Raw genomic sequence first — 27,511 nt, 5'->3', positions numbered from 1 at the left:
TATAAATGGTCTTCTTTAAAAGTATCATGTGATATCCTCCTATTCACATTGTAGAAGTTACTACATATTTACTAAACACTGAAGAAAGAAACATCCACGTTGATAATCAAATTGAGAGTATCACACTTCAGTTCCTCATAACTGTTGGATTCGAATAAAACAGTGAAATATCTGAGTTCAAACGCTATCACTGACATTTCATCTATATTGGTGATGATTTCCGTCATTGTTAGCTGGGTCTCGTGTCTGCTCTTATAGCCTTCTGTCACCCTGCACATAAAAAATCAAACAAAATTAAAACCTTTAAACAGCATATAATTCCATTTATGTTGACCAGAATGCACATAGATAAGCTGGGCGCTTACTATGTAATAGTATAGCAGCGACTGATAGTGATTAGGCAAATACATTTGTTTTTCGGCTTAACTAGGTCGGGCGGCTTCCTTATCTCACGTTGAGAGGTGATTTCAATTCAGATTTATGTCACGGTGTCACTGATTGTAGTTTATTATGTGAACAGACTGCTACTAGATAACACGAATTACTAAATATCGATTGTTACATTATCTAGAAGCTAAATATGTCTATAGGAAGTGTTGTTGATTGATTAAATCTATCTGTTGGTTGTATTAAGCCAATATATTTATGGATTTGAATTGATAATAACTGAATTATTGGATTTAATTATATTGTATAAATGATGGATCTGGATTTTCTCTAGAAACTCCAATTCAGATTGATGAAATAATAATAATATTATTATAAGATAATCATTATTTATGATGTAGTTGGAGAGTTGAGATCTTATTTTGAGATGGAATTGATTTCAAAAGAAAGTGCTTCTAAAATTTGTAATAATGTGCTATGTTGTGAACAGCTGACTACATAATAACGAATAAATCACAGTATCGTGAAAACAGTGAATGAGTGTTGGAGAACGGAGTTTTTTTCCCTATTCTAAAAGATGTAGGTCAAGTGTCACGGCTGTCGACCCATTTTTCACGCGCGTTAGATTGTGCATCTGCTAAAACGCAATGACAGCACTTTCTATCTCGCTTGTTTTCGTATTTTGAAAAAAGGGGTCGGCGCCGATTTTTGGGGTAGTTTTCGGATATCCTTTGGGCACGTGTTACGTCTGAAGACAACAAAAAAGGTGCAATATTGCGGCGAGGAGAAGCAGCTGTCAGGCTTAGGTAATAAACAAGACTATGACCGGCCCATCCTGGCAAGGGTTGTTTGCCGAAAAAGCATATTTGCGCAGTATTTGTGAAAGAGTTACGTGGTGACCCTTGAAAGGTTTTCAGATTTTTGGAAAAGGGACCCTGAAATTCCTAGGGTGAATAGAAGGGCGGATACACCTGGACGAGCCCTTTGCCCATTTTACGTAAAGTTGGTGAAATTTTGGGTCGATTCGATCCTTTCCATTTGGGACTATCCTTTTATCTGCCGAATTCAACCCCATCGCCAATATACACCTTGACTCTTTTTGTTCAGTGGTCCATCTCGGAAGGGTTGTTGCTTGTACCCTTGTGCCATTTTTTACATTAATCCACCGGTTTTTTGTAGAATAAATTGCTCCCTCGTAAGCCGATTTTGGGTTGATATTAGTTTTTTTGTCAATTCGGGGTGTTTTATTCAATTTTTTGCACCATTAATGTTAGTATGTTAACGATCGTGTTCGATTTCAGGTCAAAGTGAGATTTAGATCGTTTATCATCGTAAAGTATACCAGTCAGTATCTGAGTAATATGATTTATTGTTGAAAATAAGTGGAGTAAAAATAACTATAAATCAGAAGCGCTGTCCAAAATAGTGTATTCATTCATCTATATATTGTATATCCATCTATGAAAAGATTACTTCTCATTTGATCAGATTTACAATTGATTGAATTATAAATTATTTAGTTTTAATTTAGAAATACAAGTTCTCTCTTGAAAAAATATTAGAACTGTCAGATGTACAAATTTGTATAATCTGTACACTACAGTACATGATACTGAAGATCAAGATCAACTACAGACTTTATCATCTGTATCATCAAGATCATGATCCCTGATAAAACACACAATCCCCTGAAAATGTATAAATCGTTTCCCCCTGTAATAAACCAGATCACAGAGAATATATTTAATGTTTTATTTGAGTATTCTTCTCAGTACCATACATACATACATACATACATAGGTTATTATTAGCCAGGTCACGCCTAAGTTAAGACGCACGACTCACCAGATTCATGCGCATAGAATAGGACCCTCTTGGCTTGGGGTGCCTGGGAGCCCACCTCAGTAACAGTATCACTTTAATAAAGGCATATTTGCATATGAATCGTTCGGCGTCTTTCACACCTTTTTGTGTGCAACAATATTCGTTTGCAGGTCTACTTATTGTACGAAAACACTGATGAAAAAATGGTCGTGTGTCAATTCAAAGCAAAATAGTACTCTCAAAAATTAAAAAAAATCAAATCACTTCGTTTCTCCCAACTATCATTATTTCAAGGATGATTGTCATTCATCAGAGTCATTTATAGACCCATATGTATCCATCATACTTGAATATTCAGATTTGTAATTTTATGGAAAATAGATTGAATTTCAATTGGAATTCAGATTTGATCAATAAAAACTAGAATAATCGAAAAATTTGATTTGTAGTATTTTCGTTTTCAACGTGATCGTTTTACAAAAGTATAGTCTAAAGCTTCAATTCTACTTTATTAATTAATAAAAATAAACAAAAATCTTTCATTCTCGAAAATTTTCCATTTTTGTAGATTCTAAAATCTAGATCAATGCATAGTTTTTAAGGTCACATTGTTACAGACAAATTTACTGATTGGTTTCAGTTACGTAAGATATCCGTAGTTCATTATTATCAGTTACATAGAAAATAATGTGTACTTCCGTCTGGAGTTGAAAAAACTCCAATTAATAATCTTGAAATTGTCAATCAATTAATTGATCACTGTTTTTCGAATGGAATTTACATTTCTCATAGATCTTAGGCTTGTTTACATAAAATTCTAGATGTATTCATGTATTAACGATGTAGATTATGTGTATTAATGCAGTACAAGATGAAGCTACGACAAAGTTGTGCATATAATGACTTTCTTTGTAATGAAATAACTTAATTTGTCTAGTTTTCTAGCAACTATGTCAGGACTTTCAAATGTTTATCAAAAACATATTTTAGCGGTCAATTTTATGAAAGTTGAACTCATAAAATGCTTATAGACCTCATAATATTGTACTTTAAATATCCACAGCCCATATTATCTATACAATTCGCATTTAGGAACCAAAAGCAGTACTTTTAACTATTGTCAAAAAAGAAGCATTTCCATTGATAGTTTTCCTATATTTACTATTTTTATTCAGGAACCGTGCAGTACTTTTAATTCAGGCTTATCGTATTGCCAAAGAGGAGCACTTTTATTGGCAGTTTTCCTTAAGTGATGAAAGGAATCTTTTATTTTAGTTTTCATTGAATCAATTATTTTAGCTTTCTCTTTTCTGTATAGGGCTACTTGTAATATAAATAGAAAGAAAAATAAAAAAAACTATGAAAAAAGTACTGAGATGATTTTTTATTTTTCTTTCTATTCAATTATTTTAGCTTTCACCTGAGAACTGTCTTTCATCGTTCAATAGATATGCGTTGTTCCTGTACTTAATTTCTCAGTCCGTTACTCGAAACTATTCTAAAAATTGAATTGGCAGTGACCCTTTGATTAATTCATACCATCCTCTCATAACTGTGATATTCCCAACCGGGATGGCTCATCCCAACCTGTATCCTTTAGTAATGCATGGACAGTGGTCACTCATTCCTGTTTTCAAGAGTTATTCCCAAGGCTGGACACTGGTCAATCTGGTGACATCCTTGCCCGAGGTAATATTTATTCCCAAAGATCTTGACCTCGGATGCATTCCACGTCATTTTATCAAGCTTCCCCCTTTTTTTCATACAGGTTTTCTGTCGAGAGAACTGGCCAGTGGTCACCCTTATCTTGTCTTACTCGTCCTTGGAGGTTGTTTTAATTCATTTTCGATGCCTTCTCACACGACTGGACACTGTCCACTACGAAAACTAGTATCTTGTCTAGTATACTAGACTCGTACTTGCTAGTATATGGACAGTGGTCAAGCAAGCCGTATAATTGGAGCGTGAGATTTTTTCAGAGTTTTTAACCAGGAAGGTATTTCAACCTGGAAGGTATCTAGATAAAAGGGTTGTTGGTCATCTTCCTTTTGTTGTCGGTTGAAAATTTCCCTTGAAAAAAATAATATTCTTGATGCGGTTGCCGTTTGCTATTGAAGCGATGCAATTAAAGTTCCTTCATATTTTTCTAGAAGGGTAGTGTGATTCGATTGGACTTTACTGACCCGTAGAAGAAACTCGCTTTTCTGTTCGAAATTACTAGTCTAACGTTTCTGAGGTTGCGTTATGGAAAGCTTCAAAATGGCCACTGGCTACTTGGGTTAAAGTATAAAAATACTAATTGTTTTTGGGTGCAATGCTAATGTTATATTATTTTTATCATTATCAAGAAAAAAAGTTTTGAAAATTAGTTTATTGTTACCAGATTTTAGTCTAGTTACAATTTTTTTAACAATTTCTCTAGATAATAATAATTACACATACTTTTATGCCCAAAATAAGTAATAAATTAACATAGTTATAAGTAATTAACATTATAACATGATTATACTCAAACCCAAGTAACCAAGTGACTATTTTGAAACTGGCTATGAACCACCCTTGAAAACGTTGGATTATTGATTGATTATTGAGTCTTGTTGATTTTTAACACATTACTACAATCTCTGTTTAATCCTTAGAATTTATGTTGTTTGATTACATCAGAAAACAGCTTTAGCTTAGAATCGAAAAGAACTTTTTTCAAGATGATGTGTAGCATAGACTAAACTAAACGAAAAAAAATCAAAATCAGTTCTCTATTTTAGAAGGAAGTTCCTACATTAATCTGGTGAATCAAGATCATTTCTCAATGCAGTGAAGGAAACGTTTGTTTCTCTCCCATTTTCCCATGAAAGATGAGCATGGGAAGTCTAATAGACAATAATCCAGTAGAAAATGTAGATTTTTAGGAAGTTTAAAAGGTTTTTCTGTGGGAGTAAAAGCTGGCTTATAAAAGGGAAGGGAGAGTAGATAATATAGACTTACTACTCTTCTACTAGTTTTTAGATAAAAAACAAGGAATTCAGGAAATTGTAGTTGGTTTGAATAATTTTCAACAAAAAGTAAAAAACTTACAGGAAGGAAGGAAGCAGCAGCAACATGTTTTAGGGCCGATTTCACAGTCTATTATTTCCTTCTCATGCAATTTAATGCAAGGTTGGTGAATTTGTGTGTTTGTAGGGGTGTAAGCATTGGAGAGAGTTCAAAGTGCCTGAGAAAAAAACTCGCCATAACTAGTCTGTAGTAGTTTTCTCCGGTTGACCTTTGAGGTGAGAGGGTGATGGTGTGGGAGAGGGGTGGGGTAGCAGGAATGAGGAAGATGTCTAGGAAGGGAGTTTTCAGAATAAGATAGCAGGAAGAGAAAGAATTATCTGGAGTTGGTGATATGCAGAGAAGACAAGGGTGGGTGGAGGGGGTAGTTTAGTATCAACTTGTTGCTGTATGATTATGCACCGTGGGGTGGGGGAGGAGGGTGGATTACAACAACCGGTTCAATATTCAAAAACTGTCGCCGAAGAATGTGAGGGCGGTTAAGAGGGGTGGGACAGTGAAATTAGGTGGGTGTTCCGATTATTGTTTTTCATTTCTTCTCCACCCACCCCTTATCATGCGATACGACTTCTTACTTTCATCTCTGCTTTAAGAATAGGAATAGGGGTTGTTGAACGTGTAAGGTCAGACAAGGTTGCATTGTAGATTTTTTTCTGCAATCACTGAACCCTTTTCCTGGTTGGTTTTTTGCCTCAAGGAAGAGCAGTTGCACAAATCTATTCAAGTGTGTGCATCCACTGCACAACTGCTTTGTCAATGATGTCATTTCCTTGTTACTCAAACAACATCTTTGAGAAAAGTCGCTTCTGGTGGCTGTACTCACTACTCAGATACTCCATATAGCCATCATATGGCTGAAATTGTTTACTGTATTGAATTGTCCGTAAACTTAATATTTTATTTCCTTGGAATTATATGATAATATATAGTCAAGTATTCATTTAGCTACCCTGAATTTAATTTATTACAGTTTAAATACTTTACTAATAGTTTTATGAAAATAATTAACTGGAAACTTGATTTTCTGTACAATACTTGAAAAATGGGAGAATACTTATATTGCTTTGTTTACCTTCTCTTCTTGTGAGTTTGAACGTAAAACTCACATTCTATTTCCAAAGTATGGATGGCATCATAAATTGATTATATTTATCTACTTCTGTATTAATGATTAAAAAATATAACGAATAATTTCAGACGTTTCCGTTATTATTGCAATTATTTCCGTAATAACTCATGACTGATTAGAAAGCATCATTGGCATCACAAGATCAAATGTGTCAAATTTTATCATTAAGCTTATATGTTTACGAGAACTTGAGATTAATTTTTTGTGAACTTTGGAAACTATTTTTGGCTTATTCCACTTGTGCATCACTCGTAATTCTATTACGCTCGTTGAAGCAATTTTAATTGAATCAATCTTTTAATTTCAAAGAAATAATAGCTATCACAATATTTTGATAGTAATTTGCAAAAATTATCCCAAAAAACCGACACGAGACAGACGGAATAAGAATATTTTCAACAATTTACCGATAAAAATAGTATGACTAGACTATTAGTTTCGCAATACGACAGTCTAATGTGAAAGTTCAATTGGACAATCAAAATTTCATGTTTAACAATAATTTTCCTGATTAAATCAACACCCTTCAAATATTTATGGTGTGATGATTGATTCCAATCATTCAGCGATTTTTTCCCCTAATCTTGCAGTTTTGGGTAGGGGAAGTCATAAACAATTATTCCCTTCATCCGCTTGCTTTGAAGATAATCTTTCTCTTAAAATTTGTGACGGAAAAGAAACTTTTTTCTCAGCTTGAATAATCATTGAATTTTAGTTTTTTTTGTTAGTTGATCAAGTTGTTATCCATTTCTTTTAATAACTTTATTATATCATTTGATTATTCGTAAAATTCTTTACAAATTGAATCAGGCCTATTGAAATTAGGTCTTACTTCAGGTCTACTAATTAATGAAACGAATGCAACATATCAAAATATCACTAACTGTGCAGTAATTGAATAATTGTTACACGTTCTACTATGAATAGAATAGGCTATAGCATTTTTTTTTAAATCAGAATTCAATAACAAGCATAACAATCATTATAAGCAGTTTGGAGATCGGTGTAAAATAAGCTAGTTCCACTCACTGAAAAAATAACGGACAAGATCACGTTTCACGATCGAAATAACTTGTTTAGTACAAGACGATTCTAATAAGAGCAATGGTTATGCAATAACTTGCAGATCAGCCTGGCACAGGTGGAATAGACGGTTATGAATTATCAGATTCAATTCAAGGTATTGGATTTTGTTGAGTGTAAGAGGAGGGTTGTGCAGGGATGTAAAAGTGGAACCGTTGAGATTTTTATGACAATATTTTCAACGGCTACGGTCATAACAATAAAATATGATCCGGTGCGGTAAAAAGATTGTACGATTGTGTATGAAGTGGTTTGTGAGATCACTCAGTCCGGCAGATGAGTAGCAAGACAGAGATGTAAGCAAGGGAGGCGGCGGCGCCGCTTTAGCTGTTGTATTGGCTAAGAACAGAATAAGAAGAAGTCCTGCTGCTGCTGCTGCTGCTGCTGCTGCTGCAATACGCGGAAGATATCTACGGGAGCAACGAAAATCCCGGATAAAAGAAGTAGGAAGCAGAGAAGCTCTTTGCAAGAAAGCTTTTCATCTTCTTCCTGCTCCTTTATCCTTCGGAGCCATTCTCCTTCCCCTTCCTGGTCATCGCTGGACTTCACTAGCCTCGTGCTTGCGATGCCTCTTTCTTCAACAGAGAAGAACCAGTTTAATTCTTTAGCTCGCATCTCCAAGACTCAGAACTACCCACTATAAAAAAGTGCAGGTACCTTTGTATGTGCTAGCAGGAGGACTAACGGTCACCCACATCTATCATTCATTGTGCGACAATTGTATTTGTGCACTTGAACAAGGAAGCTGGATGCTTGATTGAGAAACATTTCTCTGCTCCAACAGAAAGCAAAAACTTGGAAAACGGTTAGATATAAACTTCTACCCACCCCGCTGTGTTTGTATTCAACTGACACCATTTGTTGAATAAAATCTGGTAACCGTTTTTGGTGATTATCTTCTCTAGAGGGTAGGTCGATCATTCTTTCAGAATTTTCTTCCTGTTTGTTGAATATCATCTACTTTCTTATGAAAGCTGGTCACCGTTTTATAGTGAGTATCTTCTTTTGAGGGTAGGTCGGACATGCTCAATAACATTCTTCCTGTTTGTTTGTTGAAAGCATTCACTTTTTCAAATGAAAACTGTCGATCGTTTCAATGATTATCTCACTAGAGGGTAGGTCAGACATTCCTGATTTCTTACGAAACCCAACTATAAAAGGGGTAGTGTTGCTTAAAAAGTTGAATTTCTCAACAGACATTTCTGATTTGCATCAGAATTTTCTTCCTGACTGTGTTTCATTGTTTATTTGTTTGTTTGTTGTCAGCAACAACTCAAATAAATGATAGGTTAGTGTTGCAAAAAGTTGAACTCTTCAACTGTTGTTATTCAGCTGGAACCTGTTACATATTGTCGGTTTGCCTTGAGATTGGACAACAGTGTCCAATTTATTCGGCCTGTGGAGCAAGAAATCCAAAAGATACAATGAAAATAATGTCTAGTAGAACAAGATTGGTTCTGATCGTGTGTTGATTTTTTGTGACAATAGAATATCGGTGCTAAGAATATAGTTCCAATACAGTAATTATACATTCTATTCCATGATATAATTATTTGAGAAATCAATTCTCTTAATTCAATTTTATCAAATGAAAGTCTTCAGCTTAAATACTTTTATAGCCTTCAATTTTCATATTAGTATTGTATGCTCATATTTTATACCATAAAATAGGATCTGGATAACAAAAACTGTGAATATGCTGATTTCTATCATTTTATTCGAGACATGTGAATAATTTTTGCATTGTGAAATGTTAATTTTTAACCTACTTGTGATATATTTGGTGATTGCTTGAATGCACAACTCTCGAATTCCGTTACCAAACTTGCATACACTTAGTTAGGTAACTTGTAAAAACGGTCCAGTTGAGAGGGTCATCCATGTACAGTCTATCCGTTTGTCCAACGCAGATAATTAATCGATGTTGGTTGTGAACGACGGCGCAGTGCTGGCAACCGGATGGACACGGACAGCGAGTGAGTGACCTTCAATCAGTCAGCAGGTCGTCATTACAGCACTCTTCCCTAGTTGACGTTAATCCTCTAAGGAAGAGGGGTGATGACTGATGAGCCCTTCAACCCTTCCCGATGACCACTGTCCAGTTAGGAGGACACCTCCCTGGGACACCTATTCCCACAAAAGGGCTTGTTTATGGGCATTAGCATAAGCGATCACTTTTATTATATTAACCGTAATAAAAATAATAATACGGGTTTATCTAGCACCCTTCCGGGGTTCGAGCTCAACGGATTTTTTTCCTTCGACCTTCTCACAACAATCCTTCCTTTATCTTTCCTTTCTTCTGTGATAGCCACTAATCCTTTGTCCGCCTTTACGCCGAATCATTAAATTTTCCGTTCACGGGACGGGTGGGTAGTGGGAACCGAATTTGAGTTGAGTCTCTAGCGGGAAGCATCGTGCTGCAAGTTTAGTACTTCCTTTCCTTAGTAACCAGGAAGTATCGGTTGGAGACGGACTGCAGTGCAGCATGATGTATCTATGGAGGTTCTACGGGTGTGGATGTATATGTAAGATTTCTATGAGATTCATAAGTTATTGAAACTACTACACATTTCAGAGTAGAAATTGTATTCGGTAATCATCTCCATAAACTTTGAATGTCTTTTGTAAAAATTTTTGATTGAGGTATCATTATTATTTGAAACCTATTCAAATTTATTTTTTCTAAGTTATAGCTCATGAAACAAATATTTGCTCAAAAATATGAGTAGCGCAAAATAAAATTTGAAATCTCATTCTAATTATATGTTCGATTCAATGAGCCAAACCCTGTTCGGGTTAGAATCTATCAACTTCTCCAGAAAATCTCAACTATTCATACCAATCTATTAGTATTTTCAATACCAGTTTTAGATTCTGAACATTCGTTCTTTATTTCACCGTCTTGAATACAACATGAAACTGGAAAATTATTCTTCAATTTTTTAAAGTATAGCCTTTACAATAAACCTGTTGACTATTAAAAAGTTTAATCTTTTTCTAAGTCTGATTTCTTTGTCATTTTTATTATTTGCAAATCTTTGTTTGCTATTTCGTAACGGTTTTGTATTCCCACCATCTTGGCTATCCTGTTGCTTTGATTAGTCACTGACTGTATTCCATAATTTTTCTACTCGGGCCGGTACGGTGTGAACAGTGATTCAATGTCTGACGTCATTATTTAGTCAGCTGATTGATGGTTGATCATCCCCTTCCTGGATGTCCCTAGGGTCTTCACTCTCTCTGACATCTCTACCTTTCAAGTAATTTGTTTTGAACTGAATGACATTTTTGCTTTCTTGACAAGAACTGGTAGCCTGGTCAACACCCAAACAGATTCCACTACAACGAAATTGCTATCTGAAGAATATGCTATCAAACCAATTTAAATTTCGTGTACTTGACAAATGACTCGGGGTAGGCATCTCTGTACTAACAACACAATATATTTTACTAGATATGTTTACTTGATGTGAACATTGGATATTTTACTATATAATATTTTTGGTGTAATTGCTTGATATCAACATTTAATTTCCAACCACTTGTTATCATCCAAAATTAATTTATTTTCCATGCCCTCAATATCGATTAGACAAAGTTGCACGCAAAAATCGTTTAATTAGTTCTTCCTCAGCATTTTATCGCCTCAAAGAGATAGATAATATTGGATTACTTCCTCTTTGTGGTGGCGAATATTTCCTTCCATTTCTAAAAATGATGATAATTGAGAACCCCGGAAGTTTGTGGTACTTGACATTAGCGGTTAGTTATCTTTGGAATTATTGATAAAAATAACTAGTATTCTTGGAACCCTTTATCATAGATTTGTTTTCAACTGCACATTTTTCTTCAAATTATTTATCTGTAAAGATGTTGAATTCTGTGATGATTTTATGTTATTGAAAATTTGTGAATGTTCTTATTTGCATATCGAGCTGTAATATATTATAACCCATTTTCAGTACATTGTCTGTGGCAGTCGTTTTGTGATGTATTAATCTGACTTTAATGGTATTTTGTACTGAAATATCAAATCAAATCAAATTTCATTCTCGAATTAACAACAGTTTTACATGAAAATGAATAAATTATTTGTAGTTGAATATAATTCCGTTATTTATTTTATTTATATGTTTTTTCATTCTGTCCAGGACAACTATTGTTTTCATCAAGTTCTGTTGTACTTCTGTGAAATGAATTATATTTTTCACCTGATATATGTAATTACATGCGAATTAATTAGTTGTATTGGTTTGTTGTAGGCTCCCTACCACCCAGCCCGGCTGATTCAGGAGTCTCAGATGTGGACTCGAGTAGCAGCGGTCACACGAGCAACGATGAGCTCAGGTCGAGGCTCAACCCCCAACCCCCGCACCAAGGTCAGCCAACCAACTTTCTTTTCGGCAGACACAAATCTACTTTTGAGTCTTGCTTTTAATCGTTCAATTTCCCAATTACTTTTATTTAATCCCTATTTACCACCTACTATATGATTCCATATTATGGAAGAAACTCAAGCTAGTTAACTGTCACTGTTCCTGCAACTGCTTCTGCGAAAATAATTTTTTAGTGCAAAATTATAATTATGATGTGTGTTTGGTAAAAAAGATTGCTTCTATTCTTTTGAAAACTGTAGTCGGATTTAGTTAATATAGAAAGATTAGAAACTAATTCTATTTGCGCCTACCATCAATGAACTCAACTTTATTCAATTTTAATGTCAACAAGTTTAACTTGGTATAATTTTTTATGATATTGTTCATAAGTAGTTTTACAAGCTTATTTTTTCTGTTATTAGTTATTTTACTGTATTTACTGTTCCTCTAAGAGTTGAAAGTTACATACCTTCACAGTTGAATGTTGAAATGAAGTTGAGGAAGACAAATTCAGTGAGATCAAGTAAATTAGAATGCAATCTTATTTAGTCTATCGTTTATTGCTTTAGATTATTCTGAAACTAGAAGTAGGTATTACAGAGATATTGAACATTGTAGGATACTAGGAATTCTAAATAATCATTCAATTTTCTGAAGATGGTTAGAACCATCGTTGATATTGTGTTTGCATGATAACCCTCATTAATCCATAGACTAATAGTGCTTTAGATATGTGTGATAGTGCTTTATTGAATTAGTATGTAACCACCTTTTCAACCACTTAAGCTACGTTAACATATTTAGTATGCTCATCATAAAAAATATAGACTACTGTATTTCGAAGTAGCAATGGAGTATCATCAATAACTTTCAACTATTGATTTATCTTGACTAGAACTAATACTTAGTTATTATTTTTTGTGTTTGTGTTGTGTTACTGTTTTATGTTCTGTGTTCAAAGTTCCTGTTTTAATAATTAACGTCGCTTGGGATCCAAGCTATCCGGAGCCTTCCAAAGTACATTGAGATTGATTGATAAGCTGTGGGTGAGCCAAGAGTTTTGGGTCTTCTATGCTGTTATCTTTCTTTGGATTTTAACTCTTCAATTCAAAATGGGTCATCGGGAATAACCTACTGTTCTCCATAAAACCGTTTTTATTGCTTACAAAAAGTAGTTCATCTATTTCGGTATTTGTTGAAATAAAAAATATTTATAACGGATAATGTCAAAGCTCCATCATTCAAATAATAACATATGAAATTGTTGGGGAAGCCTTTGTCATGAAATGTTTCAATATTTTCTTCATAACTATTCTACTCAAATTGATTAATGTTTCACATATCCATCGCAAACTCATCTCTGTGAATCCTCCCTGACGAGGCACTACTTATCAATTGAGATATTTTTAATGAGAAATAGAAATTGACCTATTTTGAATTATATTATACACAAATACTTCTCATATTTATTTAGTAGGATCCTTCTTTTAGATTTACATTCGACGTGTATTTTGGAAGAGCTAGTGAATGAGTGAACATAGTATGATTGTTTCAATAATTCATCTTGTGCTACTAGATGCATGAATGAGTCTGTGTTTATAAAACTGTATGTGACTACTGATAGTAGAATATTTATTTTACTTGACAACTACGAGGTAGAATATTTTCATGGAACTCTCCATGATTGTTCCTCAAACACTGCTGTTTTAAGAGCTCCTTCAAGATCGGTAATCGAAAAATGTACTTGCTATCATAATATAAGGTGAAACATTTCATACCATCATGTGATACCTGAAGAGGTATAGATTTTGTTTCCATTATCCAGCCACCATTCATTTTGTATTCTTTAATATCTTGGGATGTTAAATTATAATTTTGTATAACATTGAGTTGATTTGCGACATGAATGAGTACGCATTATCAAAAGTGATCTGGAATCAGTTTAAATATTATTTGGGTATCATAAATGTAACCTCCTCACTTGAACACTACATTGCAATTTTTCCAGTGTTTTTGTTTGTTGTGTGTTTTTCGCTTCTGTCAGTTTGAGATATTAATCGCCAGAGTTCGTTGGGTGTTTTCAGTGACGTCTTGCCGGAGATCGCCGGATTCTGCGGGTGGACTGTACACCCCTCACTTCCTCGCGCCCTACCCGACCTACACGGCCGCCTCCGCACCCGCACCCGCGCCCATGCGCCCCCATCCACCCCCTCACCCCCACTACACCAACCACACACATGGACGGACCAACTGTAAGTAACCAACAGCAACTACCTCATTACAATATCAAGCTTTCAATAAATCTGAAAAATAGCAATTCTTTGGCCTGGTTGCACATAAGTACGGTAGTTTTAACGGTAGTTAAATGAGTCAAAACATTGCTAAACAGTGTTAGACATTAGCGTCTTTTAATGTCGGTTAAATGGTCGAATCGATACATCCATATACTCCGTTCCGTGGGTAGTAAATTGGACGAATAATGATGATAATAATAATAATGCCACGAGAAACAATTAGAGAATCGGAAGCTCCAATTAGCACTTGATCACAGTTAAAATTTAACATATTTATGTGCAACCGGGCCTTTGTTTTGAAAAAAATGTGAATCAAATAGTGTGATTTTATAATAAAATAGTATTTTAATCCTGTATGCTTGATTGAATTTTTATTTTGGAAATTTGTAATTTAACTGTGAGCCATCGCAGAAAAAAGTACTCCCTTTTAAAGTAATAGCAATAATAATTTTACTTGATTTTAATGAGAGACATTTAATTTATTTACTTGATCTTGTTGGGAGAAGAAATATTATAAGCCAATATCCTTTGTATCCCCCAATATTAACTTATAAAATATTAGAAATTGAAGATAGTTATTTTGTGGCTGCAATATATACAAGTGGGTTTCAATTTACTGTAATATCAATTTCTATAGCCTGAATGGATAGTAGCTGAGACAAGTAAATAGTTGAACAGTATGATAGTAGAGAGTAACTCTATGATAGTAGAGAGTAGTGTTCTCCTGAACTGCATCAAACTATTGCATAGACTGGTGGCCTATTGAGCAATAATAGTTGCAACTACTGTTACCAAAGCACACTACTGTCAATAATAATCGTGAGCTAAGTCGGGTGACCGCTAGCGAGGGAACAGTATCAGTATATTTCTAGAGCAGCAACAGTAATAGAACATCGTTGGTTGAAATGCTGTGTGTAGTACTGTAGTAGTAGTAGTAGTAGTATAGGCAGGCCCCAGGTAATTGAACGACCCTGACATCTTTTACTTTGTAATAGTTTGATACTCGCGCCCACTTGGCACCAAAATGCCACATTCTTTGGCTTTCTCTCTCACACACTCTCTCTCTCTCTCTCTCTCTCTCTCTCTCTCTTAGACTCTCTCGTACTCCAATCTCCTATATAATGGTATAGGAAATATTTTTGGCAACACACGGTTACTTTCGTTCCATGGCGTTTTTACTTTCTAACTGCGACTAAATTTTGATTTTTAAATTTAGAACCTAGTGATAACAAGTTTTGAGAATCTTTTAAATTATTGTAATAGAATTATACTAATCTGTGTAGTAATGAAGGTGATATATTAGGGGATATCCCTATCAAAAATGAAAATGCTTGGAATGTTTGATCGAGCAGTACTGTAGATGCAATAGTAAAACCAGTTTGAACCCATATGTTCACTATGCTATTAACATTTCGCAACGTGAGATCGGAATATTGGAGCACATCGCTAATAATTTCAACAAATATGACTGAATCCTCACATTTATACAGGGAATGGGAGAATTATAAAGTTTAACTGGTTAAAACCCATATTTATGTTCGTCTTTCAATTAAAATCCCGAAACGTGAGAAGGAAATATTGAAACACAACCCTTATTTCAACACTTTATTCCCCGCATTCTTAAGTTTATAGGAGTAATTCTATTAGAAATCAGCTTCTATTCCTTGTATATACAGTAATAAAGTCAGTATACAGTAATTTTCCTTAATCCTTGATAAGTAGGTAATCGGTTTCTTGGGTAGTAATCTGTCCATTCAGGTGAGAGTTATTTTTTAGCTGGAATATTGAGGCTGAGAAGATCGTTGAAATATCTCAATCGCCGCAAAACATAAAACAGCGATCTCCATCATACCTTGACCACCACCCTATCATTTGCAGCATGCACGTTTGCACCAACATATATGTTGTCTATAATCTGCAACGGCGTTGCCGCAGCATTATAATTTCGGCTTTCTCTTCCTCCCGAGAACTTAGCCTGCAACTTTGTTCCAAGTTGAGAGGAAAGTGCATCAAGTTGTCTGCGAAAGTTGTTACCTCAAGTCAAGAAGTAGGTGTACGGCTTCAATTTTATGGAATAATCCAGTTTTAATCTCGCATAAACCGTGAAATTTGATGGTATCTTGAAAGCGTTTCTTTGTTCCTCATCTGTGTGAGAGTAACTAAGTGTAAGCTGCCTCACTCTGTAAACTGTTTGTGTGTGCTGAAAGTTTCTCTTACCAATTTCTGGTGGATCTGTTTGCAGGCCGGAAGTATTGACATTTAATTAATCCTATTAGCTATTTAATTGTGTGAAATTACAAAATTTAAACGTTCAATTTTTTCATTCCCCATACAGCAGTATTAGGTGACTTGATATCAGATCAGATTGTATTGCGAGTTCAGCCCCTGAAGTTTTCGTTTACTCTGTGAAATTGCAATCTGAAAATCCCCTGTAAATGATATCATATCGTAATTACCATCATGTTCTTCTCTATATTCCTTTTTCAGCCGTGATTGAATTACTTGAAACCTATTCAATTTTCCGTCTGGTTGAAAGGATTCAATCAGGTATTTGAAATGTAATTCCCATAGTTACTATATCTGGTCCATGATAATATGAAGATTCTTCCTACTTTTAGAACTTGAGTGAACTGAATGATTATTTTCTGTTTTCATCTTTACTTCCTTCTCGCTTATAGTTGAAATATTTCAATCATACAATAAATTTTATTAGAAAAATTAAGGTACCTTCAATTCGAATCGAGACTACTTCCACTTTTTAATAAATTGACTAGATCCGTATAATCCGCTCTTTATAAATTTCCAACACTTCATTACAGTATGTACGATTATCATTACGATATTACATATTACGATATTGCTAGAAATGCATACAGAAATTTTATTATGTATATCACATCATCATTCTCATATTCTGGTGTACTAAATATTGTTTACATTCAAAACATCATTAGCTTTCCAAGCTTTTGTTTGAAGTTTTAGAACTTTCTCGTTGTTAAAACATCTCCTGCTAAAACATCATTTGGCTAGTCTCAAACATTTCAAAATTGGCACAGCCCTATAATATTTTTTGATGCTGGCCCAAAGCAACCAGTTACATAACCAGGAAATGCTGCTTCATTAATTTGAGGAAACGCGTATTCCCGCCATATTATTTGCAGAATTTGCGCGCCACTCTCAGCTACGTTGTCTCGGTGCTACAAACAAGGGAGCCAATCACCAGCCGACCAATCCTAGCATAGTAGCAACTCTCAAACTGTTGTGTTGTTTCTTTTTCGAGAAAAACTGAGCTATGCTGGAGGTGTCTGTCTCATGTTGTCTTCTTGTTGATGATGAAGTTGGGATGGGTTGTTGGGGTGATGGAGTGGCGGTGGAGGGGAATTAAGGCCGGATGCTACTTGAACGTCAGTCTTCCCCCCGCTGTAATCCCCCCAACGACTTGTGCTTGCTGACCTTGAAGCGGGATCTTCAACTCGTGTCCCCCCTCACCCCCTTCTGTGTCCCCTTTTTGTGCGCGTCATTACTCTCACTCTCTTCAACCTCTCTTTCCACTCCCTACAATTGCTGTGTGTTGTCCATTCTTTTCTCGCTCTTCTCTTCAATTGCTATGTGTTGTCCATTATATTTTTTCACTCTCTCTCTCTCTCTCTAGCAACTCGCGCACGCTCGTTCACAAACCAGCGGCTATTTTGGTTGGACAGCCCTACACAAAACTTGAAAATTTGCTTCCGCTTCTTGGTTTGTTCTGAAGGTGTCTGTGAAGTAATTAGAGAACGACTAAACAATTGAAATGGTTTCCATCTCGCTCTAATTGTGAACTGAAAATTAAATTGTTGAGGTGTTCGATTGTGATGCTACTACTGTACATACATTCATGGATGTAGTATCGAGTATCGAGTACAATGCTTTTTTAACAGATACACCTGAATTAGAAATACATCGCTGGATGGATACAGTAATTCATGATAATGGAGTATCGTAATATCAAGCAATCAAGTATGAGTTACTTGTATCGTTTATCCCTAAACATTCTGATTTAGAGTGGTGTACTCACATTTTAATTCAAGTAATGCTGTAAATAGGTGATGAGAATATAAAAAATTCAATTTTCGGAAAAACACAAGAATACATAATTATATATTCCACAAATTGTTCAATCTCCAATTCATACAAACAATCTAAATCTTTTGGGTTGTGTCATATCTCTGGAACAGAAAGAATCTGCCTGAAACGATCATCAAATACAACTTCATGTGAAGGTCCTTTTTAATTCATTTTTGTACTAGAAAATATCTTTTTATCTAGTATGAGTATAACAAGTAGGTCTTCGTAAACTATTCCAACTTGAGAAGAAGAAAAAAAACTAGAGGTTTTGCTATGAAACTGTACATATTTTGAACTTGAAAATATTATCCTCAGATGAACTATATATACGCATATGGAATATAGGATCGAGATTTTTTAAATCTTGTTCTGTTCCAAAAGATTGAGCCATACTGTCCCATAAATAAGCTTACAAAATTTTACTTCCATCTCATACTACGGTTGCATGAGGTAATCCCGGAGTTTATAAACGTTTTTATCCCGCTTGTAGTCAAAATTCGCCTCCGAATTCATGCCAGGCTCCATTTGCCATGAACAAAAAACGCTGCAAAACTGTGAAGTACAGTACGTGCAATTACTGGTACGTGTGGTCGTGGTGTTAAATTTTAATGTTATTACAGCTATTCGGACCTTTCCTTTACCGTAAAAACACGTCCGTTTACAAAACTAGTCATTCTTGCGTGTTCTCTCGGGAACCGGTTCAAGTGATCCAGCATCCAGCTTTTTGACCCACTAGCTGTACAGTCATGACGAAATAAACCTGGGTATCATATTTTCCTCAAATTTCAACATTTTATATGAGTTCACGTTGTTTCACATGTACAAGTATGCAATAGACACATTGTAATACTCCTTCATTTATAATCGCCTATTAGCCCTATACAATCCATCAACATTCACTCATTACTTATTTAATAGAATTTAAATAATAGTTTCCATTTGTGTACACTATTCAAGTGAACGCTGTAATTCAAGTTCAAGATTACATGCAGGTGATCTTTTGTTATCAATAAAAAGTTATTCAACTCATTCCGAACGTACAATGCAGGCAATACATTTTGCTTATGTAATCGTTGTTATTTCTTGGTCACATTTATGTTGATGTAATCATTCTTGATTTGAAGGCTGCTAGCTCAGGGGCAAGACGTGCTCTATTTTTATTTTTCATTATTTCAATAGCTGTTAACTATAGATTTTTGAATTACTCCCGTTATTATTATAGTTGTCGCTATTTCAATGGCAAGCAGAGGGCAAGGAAAATTTGAAAATCCCACACATTTAGTTACAATTTTCTCACTATTAGAAAAATTATTTCAATTTATTGAATTGAACGTATTCATTGTGAAATCGTTCAAGATCTATGTAATGAATTGCTTCCAATATTCCGAATGCTCCAAGCTATTTCTATTTTTTCATAGTTTGAATATTTATTCCAATACAAGATCCAAGTAACATGACTACTCTATTAGTCTATTTGTCTCCAACTTGGTGCTATAATAATGATAAAAATATTTAACCAATAATTTGAGAAAATACTATAAATTGCTCACTTTTTAGGAGTTGCTACGTGTTAATTCAACTAACTTTGCTTCCAAACTACTATAATTCACCTAACGATTTCTATGACCTGTTTACCTGTAATATGTAAAATAAATGAATGTATTTTCTTCAAACAAAACAAATTTTCATTTCTATCTACGTAGTTGTCGGTTTCAACAGCAACCTCTTAATTGTTACATTTTTCATTAGTTATCAACACTTGCAGATAGTTTCAAATTTCTTCAAACTGTTCCACTGAATTTTATAAAACAGTTGAATAAAACTTTAATTTATGATCAAAATCAATTCCAACGATCCAATCTCAAATAAATATTCATTAATTCTTGATGGTCAAAAATTTAGAACGGTTTTTTACGTTTATGTGCGTTATTGATTTCAATAAAAAATATTGATGACTGTAAAATGATTGAAATTGACGAAGCGTGTGTCGAATCCACTAATGTATGTAGATGATAATGGAAAGAAGTTTCAGTTTGAACAGAAAAAGCGAGAAATGCCGGATCTTCGTCAAGAGGAAGACAGTCATTACCCCTGAGCCCTGACCTTTAAACAGATAAAATACGACAAAAAGTATCGAAACGACTAGGAAAAAATTGAAAATCAAAATTGGTTTTCCATAGTAGCTTGACCTTAGCCTTGAGATGAAAATAAGTCGTCATGAGACGAGCCTGGCAATGTCTATTAAAATTAATTGTTATTGATATTCAATTGACGTATTCTTATTGTTTAATATCCAGATTAAAGTTTTGTTAATCACTGACGAAAATTTCAGTCTCTTAAAAATATTCCCTTTACAATAACAATTTCCCTTTTTTGCAATTCTGAGAATTTTTCATAAATTAAAAACATGGTTTCCATTGATCGGAGCCTCACATTAATCCCACTCTATCCAAATGAATTTTTGGCAATGTTAAGTATTTGAATTTCTAGATCAGATATTTCTGTTATTTCCTGTAGATAAATTTTGAGTTGATGATTCAAGTATAAAAATGCCTGCAATTATTTCAAGAGGATCTCTCAAAAGCATTATTGTAAATGGATAGACACAAGGTGATTCCTCTTGAAATAGAACCATTGTAATTCATTTGCATACTTGATAATGGATTTGCAAAATATAAAATTATAATTATGGCCCACTGGCCATTTGAGGTAGCATCTACCTCACTAATTAACTAGGCTCTTCAGAAAGTACATTTTACGTGTTACAAGAGAGTTATTCAGAAATAGTTTAGTGCAATATTTTTAATTGTTCACTTGGTTCAAATTTTTGTTGTAAGAAATAGCTCTTACAATATTCCTTCAAATTATGTGTTTATGAAGCCTACTGAGAATTGTATAATAATTTATGCATGTGAATCCATTTTTATGGCGTATTTCTCATTAACTGACAGTAGTGTAAGAGCTCTAAATAATGGAAAATAACAACTGAAAAGATACATATCTCAAATAATAACAACACACTTCATACTTGTTACTGATCAGGTTTATAATAGCAGTACTAGGATCTCATTAACTCATTCATATGACTCACTCTATAATAATAATTCCCATCAAACTTCTATCTAAACGAGAAATTCGGAGGAATAGTCTTTACATAATATCCGGCTCTGTTTATTTTTATCTCAACTAGGAGGAAGCATAACCTCCTTTGCTTTGAAGAGTTACAGGAAACTTATAAGTATATAACAAGAAGGACGTTGAGACAATTTCTATAAATTCGAATTTAGTTGTGAATCCCATTCAATCAATAAATAAACTTAGAAAGTACAATCTTGAAAAATAAGGATAAGTCATCATCATATTTGTAACGAATCGTAACGGCTATAAGCCTGGTTTTCCATTTCCAATCATTTTATGATTATGTTTTTTTATCATTGTTTAATAAATGAAAAAAGTAAATAAAATAGTCAAAATCTCTTTGACTGAATTTGAATTTGTACTGTATTAAATTTTGCTATAAGTTTCTGTAGATGGGATATTTTGCATCTCCAACCAAGAAGTCAGGTTCGATAACTTTGCATTGGTGTGTTTTCGCATGTTTGGGGATTGTTGGGTGGAGGGGAGGGTTTGATTATGAGAGGGGAGGGGGTAAATTTTGTCGCGTGGGCTGCAAGGCCAGAACTCCGGCAGTTTCCTGGTCAATGGCTCTTGGCGTGGCTCAAGGTAAAACTTGGCCCCCTTATTTCCCCCCTTGTTCCCCTGTCCCCTGGTCTGGCATTTCCGTTGTTCTACTCCTGGCCTGCACACTCGCGGTCCTCCCTCCATCCCAGGAGTCCATCTTCTTTTGTTGTGAGCTTTGCTTCTAGGAAACGCAGAAACAAAGGTAGAGAATGTTGGGAGGTGTATTGGGGAGTTGGGGACAAGCAGGAGAAGGAGGAGGAGGAGAAGGAGGAGAATAAAAGGGAGGAGAGGATGAGGATGAGAAAAGGAGAGTGAGAGGGAGGAGAGGATGAGGAGGAGGAGAATAAGAAGTAGGAGAGAATTAAGAGGAGGAAGGTGGTGGTGATTGGAGAAAATGAGGGAGACGGAACAAGAAATAAAATGCGAAGATGATAGACGTTGAGGACAAGAACAAAAAGACGTTGAGGAAAAGAACAAAAATGTGTTGAGAGTAGGAGGGAAGTAGGATGATAAGGAGGAAGAAGGAAAAAACAATGAAGGAGGGTATAGGAGATAGAGGAGACTACGAAGTCAAAAAGAGATTAAAAAGGAAGAAAACTAGAAGAAATATTCAAAAGTACATACTCAATGGTGTGCTGCTGAATATGGAAAAGAAAAAGACGACAAAAAGCAGAGGAAACAAATGACGAGAAATGAAAATAGTATGTGGAGGATAATAAATAGGTATGAGGAGGCTGAAAACGGAATGAAATAAGGAAGAAACATTGCGTTGAAAAAAATTATGATGAGAAAACAAGATGTGAGAGATGAAGAAATCAGGAATCAGCAAATGAGAAGGTGGGAGAGTAAGAGAGAAGGGAGTTGAAGATGAACAGAAAACGATGCAGGAACTAGCAGAAGAAAAAAAGATTAATTTGAAAGAATTATAGGAAAGAGTAAGGATGAAAAAGAAGTAGAAATCAGTGGGGGATTGTCATTGTGTACGTGGCTAGAAAAACGAATATGATGATGAGAGAAGAAAGAAGAAGAAGAAGCAAAAGGAAGCGGTCATGTGGAAACGAGCAACATGTTGGTACAAGCACTGCTAGGAAACACCCTGACAGCCCCAATTATAATAATTAATCAGTGGCTATAATAACGCTAGGAAACAAAGTGCTAAGAATTGGGAGCTTATTTCTGTAGCTGTAGAGAAAAAGCTGTAGTTGAGATTGAGAATCAAATGAAACGAAGAATCAGTTTTACTCAAGTGAGCTTGAGTTTAAGAGTAATATCTTTTAGTAGCTAGATGAGATAGTAATAGTCGAGTATTACAATGAATATTGTGATTGTGTAAAATTATCAGCCAATCACATTATAGCTGATCTTGAAAGGAAAAAATGTAAATTACAAGATTGATTGAAATCTTTGAAAATGGAAAGAAATATCAAGATTTGGAATGAAATGAACCTTTATATTCTGGGCTTAACCAACTAAAATGAAGAATAATTCTAGTCATCTTAGTCATGTAGAGTTGTATTCCTCAATAAGCCCTGACGGAAGGAAACATGACATTACGATGTTCCATTCGTTTCACTCTATTTAATGCGAGGATGGGCATTTGAGTCCACGGCAGAACGCATCACTGTCTTGTAGAGTTGGGTTATGGTGGGTTCCTTAATTCCTGTCCATAACCGTAACGAAAGCAATCACGCTGCTACCACCACTACACTGCTTTCCTCCAATTAAGTTTTCCCACCACGACAGGCTGGCTACCACAAGGCAAAGCTTCCAACACTTCTACGCACTGTCAAATAACGGACACCGAAATGGAAGCTAGAATAAACTACTACGATTGTAGTTACTGTGTGTGGTTACAGTGAAAATATTGTAAAAGCAGAGGGTGTGTTTTCTAAGTAGAAATGCTGCGAGTATAGAAAAAGTTATGCCTATAGTAATCTGAAAATATATAAATACTGTTGCTGCAGTTAAATATGTTCTCTACTGTAATTAGATAAGATTAAATGCTAGAGAAGACATTTTACACCTAACTTTGCCTTTTCAATAACAGTATATTTCATTCAATTAATTTTCTCATTTCATATTTGATTGGACATGGAAAATTACTTTTTCAGAGGAATGAATCTCTCAGTTATGAGCTTATAAGTCTATCATTTCAAGGTCTATAAATGATATACCAGTCAGTCCCGGTATTGATTTATGTCATCTAGAATGTATTGCTTGTGAATTCAATAACAACTTTATTTACCTCTTGTGTAATGAAGCACATTTTATAGTCTGCAATCAAGTACTGATTCCATGTACTACTAGTTTAGTATCAATTCTATACAGGACCATACAGAGCAGAGCAGAGGGAGGTTAATTTTATTTTGTTATTGGAAAAATGGTGTGAGAGTAGAAGAAAGACTTACGCATGCGCAGAAGCAAGCAGAACTCAACCCTGGCCTTGCGACGATTCACTGACCTTCCTCAATGTCAGAGGTACTTTGATCCACGCTTGGCTGCCAATCCCCCTTTTCTCCCCCCACCCCCGCTTTCTTGAAAGGGGCAACCAATTCCGCCATGTGTGAGTGTGTGTTGGTATGAGTTTGCCATTAAACTTATAAAAGTACCGTCGCGCCATAATATGTTGACGACATTATAGGAGGAAACGCAACGCGCGCTTTGGATTTTTATTTTTGTTCTCGTGTCTTCTTCCTTCTTCCCCTCCTTCTTTTTATCCGTGATCTGCAATTTCCCCTTCTTCTTCTTCGCAACTATCTCTACTTTCGTATTTTTTGCTCCTTCGTTTCAATCAGATTTCAACTCCCATTTTCCCCCTTCTTCCTTGCCTCAATCACACTTCTATCAAGACGTGATAAGTTTCCGATTGACTTCAAATCACGTACTGTATCTATTCTCACATTTTCTGCCCTTTGGCGTTACGTTAACTCAATTCATCTGGTTCAATTTCAGGAGTTTGATATGGTGAAAAACTAAATACTGATCATGATGATAGTATAATAATCTGGTTAATCATACCAATCATATCTTGAACAAACTTGAACATTAGTCACGACTATACCGTTATAGATATTCTCATTTGTATTACTACAAAATATATTGATTCACTTAAGATCAAGTGGATTCAGTGGATTAGTAGTTGATTTTTATGTTTAATAAAGTTGTTAGGCATAAAGTCTAATTGAAGGGACTGTTAATTTCTCATTTCAAAATGCCAGTTTGAGTGACTTATCAATTGGTAAGGACATTATCTTAGTATAGTATTTATCTTATAGATAAACTTATAATGCTCCCAGTATTAGTCGAACGTGAAATGATAGATGTCTTCTAAATGACATAGGTTAGGCGTAACCTATGTCTTCTTTTATAGGTTAGGCGTAAAGCATTCTATCTGTTCACCTCATTATATCTTGCACTATAATTCAGAACGACGAACAAAACGTTCAGCAACATACTGTGTGTTCTTGATTTGAACGATGCAAGAATAATAAACTCTCACAATACTAGGTATCAGGGCGAGTTGAGGGTCGCGTGTTGTGAAACACGAGTGCTAGCAAGTAGCAACTTGTATCTCGTTTGCTAACATACAGCTTTTCTGTATTCTCAAGCATGAAATTCATCGGACATATACTGCTGAATGTGTAAGATACTGAGGACTGCACACACGAAAATGGTAGCTTTTGGCGGTAACCAGTCTTGTAGCTTTTCATCCCACCGCCTCATGTTTATTATAATGATGATGATCTTGATTAACTTATTAGTTGAGTTGCTTAGGAATAGACGCGGTTAAAATTTCCAGATCTTGTTTTCAAGTTGATGGTGACGATGAACATCAACTAAGCTAGGATGACGTAAGAAGGGAAAGGGGGATGATGGGGTGAAATTGGAAGTGGAGGTAGAAGGAAAAATGATGAAGTAGGAATAAAATGAGAAGGAGCAGAAACAGACGAAGGAGAAAGAAAAGTGAAAAATCAAGGATGATGATGTATACATGAAAAATGATTTGAGAAATTTGATGTTGAATTTGATGATTAATGTTGATTATGATGATGTTTGAAAAGATGACGTTGGTTGTCGGATGTGCAAAATGTTTGAACAGTCTCGAGAGTCCGCACAATTTCCTTCCTTGCCATCCTACTTGTTTCGTCTCTACCTTCTCCCACGTTTTTCTTCTCTGTTGCTCCCAACGTTTCAAACATTATTCTTCTCTGTTGCACACACTGCTTAAAAATCTGAAGCGTCTCAGTAACGCCTAGCGACCTTGAAGTCTGTTCTGCTAGTCCCCCGTGCCCCTTTTGTAAATCCTCACCCCCCACTCCCCTCATGTCACCCACGACAACTTTGCGCTTCTCGCTTTGGACTTGGCTCTGAATATCTTTTAAGCAGCACAAAACGTTCTGTATTGTACCCACCATGTTGCAAGTCTGGCTGGTTTGACTTCTCTCCATATTTTCGTCACTCTCTACCTTGTTTCAGCTTGTTGTTTATTCAGCGAGTCACTTTTCCTGCTTCTCCTTCTTCCACTTCTCCTTCTCCTTTTCATTCCTCATTATCGTCATCTTCTCTTTTCTTACTTCTTTTTCACCTCCCACTGCGTTAGTCTTGGTTTTAGTTCAACTAAGTTCTATACTGCTCACCTGAAAAACACTCAACTAATAGGATACAGTATTTGCAATCATAATTGCAAATAATATTCGCATTACAAGCATTTTGTAAATCATTTGTATGTATGATGATCTCTTCTCAAGATTAGTGTTATTCAATGAAAATAATATAAAAATATGAATCTATTTTTAAATAGTATTCTTAATTTATTATTAACAACCAGAAAAATGAGTTTGTCGTCAGTCATTATTTTATTTCTGAAATGAGCGAAACAAATTATCATTATTCATTAATTGCAACATAATATCATTCAAAAAAATTGATGGTATTGATTCACAATCTCACACATTTTTAAATACCTCATTATTCAAGTTACGATTCATTTTCTACTCATTTCCCTTCAATTCATTCATTTACCAAAGTTGCATGCACTTAAATAAAAAGGGAATTGCTTCGTGTTTGAAATTTAACGAGTCTTAGATTGAACTAACGATTGTTTCGATAATACAATCAAAATTTAACCATTCTCAAGCAATTCAAGGAATATGAATTTTCATTTCTAGATATTATGAGAAATTTACTGAAATTCTATCCTGGTCGTTTCCTACCAAATTTTGTAAACTATTCTCGACATTTATCTCCGTAATCATGGTTCAAGTATTTTTAATTTACTGCATAAAGATGGGAAGAGTAGAAATGTTTTGAGTGAGGTAGAAAAAAGATGAAATTTGATTACTAACTAGAAGGGGAAAGAGCCTCTATAAACTGCCATGTTTATAACGTTTGCTGGAAGGGTGGTGATTCCCTGAAGAGAATCAGAGAATAAGAAAGAGAGTGGAAGAATGATGATTTGTGTGAGAGCGAGTGAGAGAGTGTGAGTCTGGAAACACGCCAACCGGCATCACTGACCAAGCTAAGCCGACCTTGAGGGCGGTCAATCACTGAGTAGTTCGCCCTACTGCCACCGCACATAC

General features: G+C 35.1%; 1 protein-coding gene across 1 annotated transcript in view; it reads left to right on the top strand.

Moving 5' to 3' along the window:
* The window catches only part of LOC111044533 (ecdysone-induced protein 74EF), a 257,567-nt gene that overhangs the window by 220,830 nt on the left and 9,226 nt on the right, over positions 1–27,511 (top strand). Inside the window, exons 6-7 of the mRNA XM_039432316.1 lie at positions 11,740–11,856; positions 13,938–14,105. Of these exons, the coding sequence (XP_039288250.1) occupies positions 11,740–11,856; positions 13,938–14,105 (285 nt within the window). The remainder of the gene's footprint in view (positions 1–11,739; positions 11,857–13,937; positions 14,106–27,511) is intronic.

Source organism: Nilaparvata lugens, chromosome 7 (genome assembly GCF_014356525.2).
Source record: "Nilaparvata lugens isolate BPH chromosome 7, ASM1435652v1, whole genome shotgun sequence".
Classification (NCBI taxonomy): Eukaryota; Metazoa; Arthropoda; class Insecta; order Hemiptera; family Delphacidae; genus Nilaparvata; species Nilaparvata lugens.
The sequence above is the reverse complement of the archived record's forward strand: the minus strand, read 5'-3'. Positions and strand labels throughout refer to the sequence as shown.